The 11,092-nt window shown below is 28.6% G+C and overlaps 1 protein-coding gene across 1 annotated transcript; it reads right to left on the bottom strand.

Moving 5' to 3' along the window:
* Positions 1-1,280: 1,280 nt before the first annotated feature.
* Positions 1,281-8,868, bottom strand: LOC130936299 (alpha-L-arabinofuranosidase 1-like). The gene is made up of 17 exons (XM_057866344.1): positions 8,798-8,868; positions 8,565-8,619; positions 6,003-6,211; positions 5,227-5,319; positions 4,778-4,963; positions 4,440-4,509; positions 4,068-4,213; positions 3,908-3,957; positions 3,722-3,770; positions 3,432-3,608; positions 3,241-3,354; positions 3,082-3,156; positions 2,860-2,963; positions 2,505-2,558; positions 2,036-2,237; positions 1,616-1,759; positions 1,281-1,511 (listed from the first exon to the last, which is right to left on the bottom strand). Exons 1-17 carry the CDS (start codon positions 8,861-8,863, stop codon positions 1,413-1,415), a joined length of 1,893 nt encoding a protein of 630 aa, XP_057722327.1. The 5' UTR covers positions 8,864-8,868; the 3' UTR covers positions 1,281-1,412.
* Positions 8,869-11,092: the final 2,224 nt, after the last annotated feature.

Here is an 11,092-nt window from a genome sequence, read left to right as displayed (position 1 = left end):
GTCTCTCCCTGTTTTAATAGTTTTGTCCCAATCCTTGGATGTAAGGCTAGTATATGTGCTTTATTATGGTGGTAGTGTTGAATCTTTGTTGTGGATCCGCGTGACCAGTGTGAAAGATATAAATCAATATATGCAGGGAATTTTAGTATAGGGAGGGTTGGTGATGAATAAAAATGGAATGTGTAGTTGGAATAAAAAATATTAAATTTGTAAGAGAGTGCCAATTTTATCAATCTAGAGGTAGATTGATAAAATATATCTGGTGAACCATTTGAACAGGTATCATATTTGTCACCATCTTATAAGTGGCATCATTTCTATTCACAACTGAGGCAATTTTAATTTTTTCCCCTTCCCAGGGAGCAATGCATTTTGGAGGTATATGCATGTTTTTAGTCATTTTAAATTTATTCTTGTCGAAATACCATATCTATATATACTATCTGAAAAGGCAGCAAAATAAATATTTTTTTTAAGAATCACGTGAGTCATACACTCATACCTACCATCCTACCAAAAGACTTTTACATTAAATGTCATTTTCATAAGAACTAATTTTAATAAATATTACTAAAAAAACTGCATAATTTGGGTTGATTTGATTTTCTCTTGTTTTGATTTATTGATTTTGGACTGAGGTAGTAATAATTTTGTAAGATAGATTCTTGAGGCTAGTTTTAGGTGATGAAAGAACAGAGATTAACCGATTTTTGTGAAATAGGCAGTTACAGTTGATTCTCTTACAGTTCTGTAATTATGAACCTATCACCCTGGTTATATATCTGTTTTTTAAATTATCCCATAGATCAGAGGCTACATTTTTCAGAGATTTCAGGATTCAATGATCAATTTATCCAAGAAACTAAGTGATGCATCTCTCCCAAGCTTCAAAGAGTGGATCTTTTTGATCCAGTTTCTTGATTGTGCCATCAATAATAAGCTAGGGTGATGTATTCTCTGGAATTCATCATAAGATGCAAAAACAAGAGTAGAGTTTTGAATAACTTTAAGACTTCACCCGGTTTAACTTCACATGATGATATTCTTGAACATTAAAACATACATTGATGACCTACTCCTTGAGATATAATACAATACGTCACCTCTTTTTTTATATTCTGTTAAATACCGATGTAACATGATACTAAACAACCTTTGTAGATAGAAACAGTAGTTTATTCCAAATAAAAAAATTGATTTCAGAACCAAAATAACGATTTTAAGAATATAACAACACTTTTTAATAAAGATAATACTTTTAATTTATATCACGTGTTAAAAATTTAATACATAATAATCTATTTAATAGACAAGATCAAATATCTTTATTTAAAGACTATTTATCCGTCTTTGCTTCGCCTAATTCCATTCATGTTCCATTCATGTTGGAATTAAAGCATGGCTTGGTTGTCTTATACGACTAATAAATCAAATGATGTAACCGAATACGGAGAAATTGAGACAACCATGTTGTTGCTAGCATTCTCAAGTGCACTTTTTCGTGGCACAACCTACATTTAAAAGGTACCAAGTTAAAGCATATAATAATTTTGTAATAATTCCTAATGAGCGAAAATGATCAAATATTAAATCCTAACATTATATATATTATTACCTTGTTTGGCTGTGAAAAAGAATTTTCATCCATTTTGTTCGATGACGTGAGCACTGTCTTTGTTGATCTAGATTGTTGCACATTGGAGCTCAATCCATTAATAGTTATCCGAAGCTTCTCAATTTCACTTCCAAAATTCACCACCTGCAAAATTTAATATATTAAATTAATTTCATATATAATGAACAATAAGCGTAGGTTTCATGTATATATGATTTCTTAAATGTCAATAAAATCATACACATACATATTGTGACTTGATTCATTGTAAGTAAATTAAGTTGGCTAACTATTTTTACTCTTTTATCTACAAATTATGACAAGAAAAAAATGATTAGCCAGCTCAATTTTTTCACAACGAGTTAAGTCATACACATTATATAATCATATACAATTAGAGTATAATATTAGTGCAATTACCTTCACTCTTAAGTAGGTTTTGGAATCTTGGGAACTTCGATAGCCAATTGCAGATGCAACAATTGAATTAGATGAAGTTTGGAGAGTTGAATTGAGATATATAGCTCCACTTGACTCACTAAAAAGTTGTTGGACCCAGTAGCTTGGAGTTCCATAGCTTTCATGGGAGTTGAATGCTATTGCATCCGGAATCCAACTATACCTGATAATTCAATTTCATTTCTCATCACATTAATTACTTTTATTGCTTTAAAATATATTTTTAATCTCTATAAATATAAGTTATTTTGAATTTTCTCTCTTTACTTTTCTTTTTTTTTTTCTGTTGGTTTTAGACTTTTAATCCCTCTTAATTTTAGAGGGACAAAAGAAATGACAAAAATTTAGACTGAGAATATATGCAACTCATTTTTCTTCTCAATAAATAATAATAAAAAAAGTTGGTGGTCAAGAGAACTAGATTATTGACCTTCCATTTTTATTTATGAACAGCGGTGCATAGCAAACCATGTGAACAATATCACTGCATCAAATTAAGAGATAAAATGAAATAAATGTGAGTAAATAACTAGTAGATCAAATAAAGAAAATTACTTAAATTAAAAAGCCAGTTTGCCAAAAATTAAACATAATTAATTAAAAAAAAAGAAAAAACTATGTATTATATCGACAATGTTTGGTAACCAAAGAAAATTAAAAACAGCTATAACTTGCCTTATTTAACATTCATTCATTGTCGCGACAATTAATGAATACTAAATAAGACAAATTTTGTTGTTTTTTTTTTGTCTCCCTAACATTACGGTATTATATTGCCACCTAACCTGTTCCTTTCTAATCCAATGAGGAATGCAGCTTCAGCCAATGCAGCCAAAAGGGTTCCATTTTTTGCATCATCCTTCACAACAGCATATTCACTAACAAACACCTACATTTAAAGCCAATAGACAAAGTTCATCTTTCATTTATCAAATGCATGTATATAATAAACAATTCATAAATAATAATTCCACTAAAGAAATTAAAAGTATGCAATATAATCAAACCTTTGGACCCGATCTTGATGTCTTGTCGAATACGGAGTATTTGGAAAACATCTCCATAGAATTATTTGGATATATCTAACAAATAAAAAAAAAATCACTAAATATGGCAAACTAAAAAAGAATAAAGTTTAGTAGTTATTAGTTTAGTTGAAAAATTACATGGAAATCAAAGAGATCAGCAGGGTGATTTAATGGCGTTTTAGAACCATCACAATTTGAGATAATCCGAATCTCTGGATAAGCACGTTTTATAGCATCATAGAACTTAAAGTACTTTTCTGCTCAGTCAATAAATAAATAAATAAATACAAAAAAAAAAAATAAAGTAGTTAATAATAATAATCATAGACAAAATAAATTAAAGAATGGTTGCCTTGATAGTGCACTTCGTGATGAGGAAAACAATTTTCATTTCCAACAGCAACAAATCTGAAATCGAATGGTTCAGGATGTCCCATTGAAGCTCTAACAGATCCCCACTTTGAAGAGGGAGAACCTTTAGCAAATTCAATGCCATCAAGGGCATCCTATTGTAATTAAATACAAATCTTAATTTAGAAAGAATAATATCATACATAAAAATTGGTATAATAATATATTGAATTTACAATTAATTAAAAAAAGTGAAGGTTTTTCATACTTGAATAAAAGGTGAAAGGGCAGACATGTTAACTTCTTCTCCACCAACGCTCATTCCTAAACAATATATTTAATTGAAAATAAAGGCACATTCTCATAGAGGTAATTGTGATTTTTATTATCTTTTAATTTCTTTTTCTAAAAGAAAAAAAAATAAAGTTGTAGTTAATTAATATAATAAGAGAACGTACCATTATTAAACACCCATATTGGCAATGCACCAAGGTCCTCTGCTAACTATTTAAACAAAACTCATTAAATATAATAGAACAACAAATTAAACATAATCCGATTTATAAAAAAAAGCCACTATTTTTTTAAGATTATAAAGTCATTAGTGCACCGACTTGAAGCATCTCAAAAAAGCCAAATCCATCATCAGTCCAATATTTCCAAACATCACCATAGTGACCGGGTCTCTGCTCCCATGCTCCAATTGTATTTTTCCACTGAAATCCATTCTTCAGATAGTATCCTTCAACAAAGCAACCACCTATTGCAATAATAAAAATGAACAATTATTATTACATCTTATATAGAGGACCAACTAATATTAGTTAAGTAACAAGTTCCCGTATAAGATAGCTAAATATATACATAACATTATATATCTTATGATTCAAAACTCAGTTATTACTTTTTTTTTCCCTTCTCGTTTCATCAATATTTTTTTAATTTAAAAAAAATAAATGTAATTGAAACTTATAGTATTAGCATACCTGGAAATCTCAAAAATTTTGGTTTCAAATCTGCCACCATTTTAAAAAGATCCATTCGGAAACCATGACCCTATACCAACAATAATAGTAAACTTCTAAAAAGAATGATGATTATATATATAAGGATATTTTCATATTTCTAAAACTTCTACACTAAATCTTACATTGGAATATTTTTTAATATAAAATTTTCATAAATATATATAAGAACATTTTACAAACCACATATCCTCTAAAATAAAATGCACATTAATTAACAGTAATTGTGGTATACTCAAGTTAATAACAGCAACACTAACAGTAATAATGAAATTGTTATTATGATGAACAAAACATACCTTATATGTGTCCAAAGGCATAAGTGATACTTGATCTAACCATAATATGGCTCTCGTAGTAGTTGTTATTTGAAGGTTTGAATTATGATTTGTTGCCTTTGATTCTAATATTCCCTCCAATTTTATCCACTTTAAAATATTATTATCTGTCATGACGCTGCCAAGAACGTATATAATATAAGCAATCTAATTTGTCGCGGTTTCATGTGTAATTTAGATGTGAACTGTTTAAAATATATAATTCGATACTTTAAAGTTGATAAGTGGTCAATTTCTTTTTAAAACATAACTTCTCGTCTAAAATTTACAAATTAAAATAGGGTAGGGTATCCAACAACAACAACAACAACAATAATCATCATCATCATCATCATCAATTCCACTTATTTTAATTTAAATAATGTAACTCACCTAAAGCTAATAATGGAAGCCATGTTAACACGGTGAACAGATCCCGTCAATGAAACTTGTAAATCAACTGGTCCACTAGCTTTAACTTTAACATACATCACAAGTTTATATTTTTTTCCCTTCTCAATATTCTGTTCATACATGGGGAAAAAAGAAGTTAATCAAAGGTAATAATGGTGATTTTTTTAGTGAAAATACTGCTTTAATTTAATCCCTACTATTTTAACTGAATTTTAATTATGTTTCTAACCTTTAAAACATTTTAATTTTGTTTAAAACACCTTATTTTGTTTTATTTTAATTTTTTAATCAAAATCAAAATTTTTCTTTTAAAAATATATTTTTTTTCTTATCATCTTTTTTTAGATATAATAAAAAAATCGTCACTATAGTAACTATAATAGTGATTGTAGTAAGAATAAAAACAGAAGAAAATAAAAAAAGATATATATTAATACAAAGATAGTAATTTTTAACAAAAAAAATTTGATTTTGACTAAAGAAAAAGTAAAATTAATAGAAACGTTAATATCCATCAATACATTGGTATATATAAAGAGAATTATAATAAAATCAGTATATAAATTAAAATATCCTTTCTTTATATTTATAAAAAATATTTTGTAATTTCCAAAATATTATATCTTTATTATTATTATTATTATTATTATTATTATTATTATTATTATTATTATTATTATTATTATTATTATTATTATTATGTACATAGTAAATTTTAATGGGGAAAAGTGAACTAATATAGTGAATAAGTAACAGAATATATATAGAAAGTAGCAGTATTGTGAGATCTGACCATGCCCCAATAACCAGGGTTAGAGACACCAACACCAGCAGGAGGACAAGATTTTGGTCCATTACAAAGCACTTCCATGCGTAGAGCCATTTTGTTACGTTCAAAGCATGACGTCAGATCCGTTGAAACTGAAATCAATGATTCATTTCCAATTACTCTCCATGGATAAATACTTGAAGGACTACCACTCCCTCTTCCTGCTTCAAAACCTGAAATGATAATGTTAAAAGAAAATCATTATACATTATTAATATGAGCAATGTTAGAGAGATAATATCTAAAATTATTTTATATAATATAATATTTATAATAATATATTTATTATATCTAAAATTATATAATTATTTTAAAATAATTTTAGATTATTTGAATTAATTTTTTATTATTTTTTAAATATTATTACTTAATATAAATATTTAATTCGATCTTTACAAAATTTTAAAATTAAATACTTTTTATTCTCAATAACTTTTTTTGTTATTCTTAAAATTTTTTAGAAAAATTACTCTTTTTGTAAAAAGACTAATAAAATTTTATTGAAAACTACAAAAAGACCAATATGTGAAGTAATATTAGAGATTTTTATAATAATAAAAAATTATTAAAGACAAAAGTATCTAATTTAAAATTTATTAGATATTAATTTAAATGATTTTTTTATTATATATTAGTATATAGTTAAGGTTTATTTTAAAAAAATAATACATAGTTAATATTTATTTAAAGGGTTAAGTACTTTTTTATTCCTAAAGTTTGGGATGAAAATTAAAATCGTTCTTGACTTTTTTTTTGTTTTTAAAACCATTCTCAACGTTACAAAACGTTATAAAATTATCTTTTTATCCATAAACAATATTTTTTAGACAATTTTACCTTTGAACAAAAATAAAAAACTCTCTCCACCCTCACCACTGCCTCATCATCATCACCATGAACCACCATAACAATAAAATAAATATATTTCATCATCATCACCATAGTTACACCATAAATTTAATCACAAAATAAATCAACAACTAACAACAACAACATCCACAAAATTAGCAACAACATAAATTTAAAAAAATAAAAAAATTCATGTATACATTCTTCAAAAATTAAAAAAAAGAAAGGACAAAGAAGAGAAAAAGAGAGTCAGAGTATCTTTTCCTTTTATTTTTTGTCTCTACCATTTACTTTCTACCCTCAACACTCTTCCCACTTTCATCATACCACTGCTTTAGCCCTTTCTTTTCTTACTGCAACAAAACCATCACAAGTCTAACTTTAACTCTACCCAAAATCAACAACAACAACACAGACAAAAAAAGTAAATAAAAAAATATACAGAAGAAAGAAAATTAGAAAAAATAAAAGAATGAAGAACAAATTGAAATCCACAAACAGCACCATGTCTTAGCTAAAATCCTTTTGTTTTTTTCTCAATTGGCATCCCCTTTTTGTTGCAACAACCCCCTTCCAGAGTCGTTCCCTCATTTCTCAATCCCGTAAACTTCTTCTCAAAAAACGCTTCCAATTCGTTATTTAATTCCGCCGTGGAACTATCTTCGACGACTACCGTATTGTTGGACAGAATGAAGACCGGATCGACAACGTCTCCCTCTTCCACCACGCGTTCGCAGCGCCGCCACCATCTGTTGCGGCTCCTCCTCCGACAGGAGCAATGACCGCCTATTGTTCATATTTTGTGATTCTTTAATTTTTGTGTGATTTAATTTTTGTTTCTGTGATGATGGTGATGGTGATTGTGATAATAGTGATGGTGATGAGAAGAAGCGAGTGGAGTTAGTAGTGAGGGAGAATAAGAGTTTGGGATAAAAAGAAAGAGAAAGAAGTTCGGTAATAATGATGAAAGGGGTTAGTGGTTAGTGACGAGGGAGAGAAAGAGATTGGAAGAAAGAGAAAGAGAAAGAAGCTCGGTTAGATGATGAAGTCTGAAAGGAGATTAGGGGTTAGTGAGAAAGGAAAGAATTTTTTATAAAGAGTAAAATCGTCTTAAAAATGTTGTTTATGAACAAAAGAATGATTTTATAATATTTTGTAACGTTGAGAATGATTTTAATAAAACAAAAAAGTCAAAGACAAATTTAATTTTTACCCCAAACTATAGAAACGAAAAAAGTAATTAACCCTTATTTAAATATTCCTACAAAAAAATCAGGAATTGTAGTTTTAAACTGTTGTTTTGTAACGACTATTGTAACAGCAATATTTGAACTGCATCAACCACCATGCATAATTAAAAATCCACAGTAGCGCAATTTAAAATTAGCATAATTAAAATGTGAATGATATGGTAATTAGTGGTTATAGACTTATAGTGGCTATATAAATTTAGCCACACTTAAAAATATTATAAAAAGTAAAGTAATATTTTTTATTGTTTAATAATATCTTTAATTTGAAATAAAAATAAAAATATTACTAAAATATAAAAAATATAGCTTTAGTTTTAACATTTTTAAAATTTTGACAAAGTTGTATTATGTATAGCCACATTAACCATAGCTATAATAAACTCCACTTAATAAAAATGCTTAAAATATATATAATAATGACGACCTCTATTGCTCACAAGTTCTGCCCACAATCCCCCAGCACCGGCATGATTAATCTCCTGCAAAATATAAATAATTAAATTTCTTGGTAATTATGTAACTAAGAACTTAATCTGACATGAACTATAAATTAATTTATCACACCACATATAGATTATAACTATAGCCATGGGAATATAAAAACAGAATGCGCACATACAATGAAAAAAAAGGGTATAATATAAATTAATTAATTACCTCAAAGAATGCTCCAAGAAAGGTGTTGGGTATTGGTCTTCCGGAATTTGGAGATCCATCAACCATTAATGTTGAAGTGGCATCACTCGTAAACCATTGAAATGCATTAGCAACAAGAACAACACACAACACAAAAGATGAGAGCAAATTAGAAGAGCTATAACTATAAGAAACCATATTGTTTTGTGATTATTATTCTCCGGATGCCTATTCAAAAATTAAAGAACAATGTCTCTCTGCATGTGACTCTCTATTTAAAAAGAAAAGTAGAAGAAAACAATGCGTGTGTGTGAGAGAGAGTCTGGAAAAATACAAATTCAATTATATTCTAGAGGGGTATAATTGACTATTTTGGAAAAAAAATAAAAATTGTGTAAATTACGGTAAATTAGACATTTTAAAAAAGGTTTAAGAGTAAATTTTTCTAATTAAAAAAAAAAGTGTATATAAAATAAAGTTCGTAAACATAAACTACAATTAATTAACCCTAAAAAATTAAAAATTTTACATCACAATTAATTCTACCTAGAATGAATTATACCAAAAGAAGAACTGATTAAACACGTTAATATATATTAGCTAATCGGGCACAAGGTTATGTAGTCCTCTTAGGTTCCTATTATATATTTAGGTAATGTCAAATATTATTCGGAGAGATTCTGTTGCTAATTAAAGAGTTCAACAAAGCTTTTCACATAGTAATATTCGAATGGACCACCCAATTAAGAGGCCATCGCAGTTTATAGGTAAAGCTTTCAAGTTGCAATTTTAAGGAGAATCTCATTAATGCCATCTCAAGTCTCAAATAGGAAGTTTTCTCAAATTCTTCTGGAAAAAAGGAATAATGCCTAGTTCTGAACTAGCAAAATTGTTTAGACTTTTTTGTGACATCTATAAATGTTTCGAGACATTTTTGTATGTGAAAACAATAACAATATGCGAACCCTAATAACAATGTTTTACCACCCGGTTTGCCTTATTTGAGATGATTGTAAATTTATGATGAATTGATTTGAATTTTGAGGCATTATTGGATTCTTTAAAATTGCTAAGGTAGCAATATTCCTATTATATATCGTTGGATTTTTGGGTTTCTTTCCTACGTGAAAAAAAAGTCCAAATGTTAATATTCAAGTCCATAAATAGTTGAAGAGTTGAAGTGGCTGAGGTGAGTTAGGGTTGTGTGAAAGATGTCTCATTTGAAAGAAGAACACCAAACACTAAAGAAAAGAGAAGAGAGAAAGTCATTTTCGCATATATACAAAGCTGTTTCTGTAAATTAGTCACTGCAAATTCGTTAACCATTGGATCAAGCTCAAATTTGGACAGTGTATTCCACACATCTATTTCTTTCTTTCACCGTTCGGATCTTTGATTCAATGTCTGTAGCTCGAGATATTGGCCACGCATTGTAGCTCTATTTTGTGGTATTTTAATCTTCTTGTTCTTGTTTTGAAAGTTTTGAAGCTTGGGTTGTTTGGCTTGTTGTATGCACGTTTTGTGCAGTAATTTGTGACTCTTTTGTACCCTATTTTTCACCATAGTGAAACTATTTCCTAGTCTTGGTGACTCGTGATTTTTACTTCTCTCATTGAGGAGGTTTTCTACGTTCAAAATCTTGGCGTGTTAGCTTGTCTCTAATTTTTTGTTTATGTGATTTTTTCATTGCTATTGGGTATTATTGTGCTGGTGTTAATACTTGTTGTGAGTGGATATTGTTGCTCCTCTAATTCTTGCAAGTAGGAAATTGTGTGTTTTATTCCTATCAATTGGCATCAGAGCTCAATTTTGGGTATTTGGTTATAACTTGCTTGAAAGATGGAGGCAAATAATTCTACTAGGATGATAAGTTTGAATGGCACTAATTACCATCTATGGAAGGGCAAAATGAAAGATTTGTTGTTTGTCAAAAATATACATTTACCCGTATTTTCTACACAAAAACCAGAATCTAAAACAGATGAAGAATGAGAGTTTGAACACCAACAAGTTTGTGATTTTATTAGGCAATGGGTGGATGATAATGTTTACAATCACATTGCTAACGAGACTCATGCTAGGACTTTGTGGAATCAAATTGAATCCTTGTATGCTTCCAAGTCTGGCAATAATAAATTGTACTTGTTGAATATGTTGATGAATTTGAGATACAAGGAGGGGTCACAAGTATTAGATCACTTGAATGAATTTGAAGGGGCTCTGGATTAGTTGTCAAGCATGGGAATCAAGTTTGAAGATGAGGTTCAAAGATTGTGGTTGCTAAATACTCTACCAGATTCTTAGGAGATATTTCGT

Source organism: Arachis stenosperma, chromosome 6 (assembly GCF_014773155.1).
Source record: "Arachis stenosperma cultivar V10309 chromosome 6, arast.V10309.gnm1.PFL2, whole genome shotgun sequence".
Taxonomy (NCBI): Eukaryota; Viridiplantae; Streptophyta; class Magnoliopsida; order Fabales; family Fabaceae; genus Arachis; species Arachis stenosperma.
This window is presented reverse-complemented; position numbering and strand designations above follow the sequence as displayed.

Coding starts and splice junctions, on each gene's coding strand:
- LOC130936299 (XM_057866344.1), bottom strand. CDS start 8,863: ATGGTTGATGGATCTCCAAATTCCGGAAGACCAATACCCAACACCTTT. Junction 6,212..8,564: donor AGAACTTGTGAGCAATAGAG/GTCGTCATTATT, acceptor TTATCATTTCAG/GTTTTGAAGCAGGAAGAGGG. Junction 3,958..4,067: donor GCTTTTTTGAGATGCTTCAA/GTCGGTGCACTA, acceptor TTGTTTAAATAG/TTAGCAGAGGACCTTGGTGC.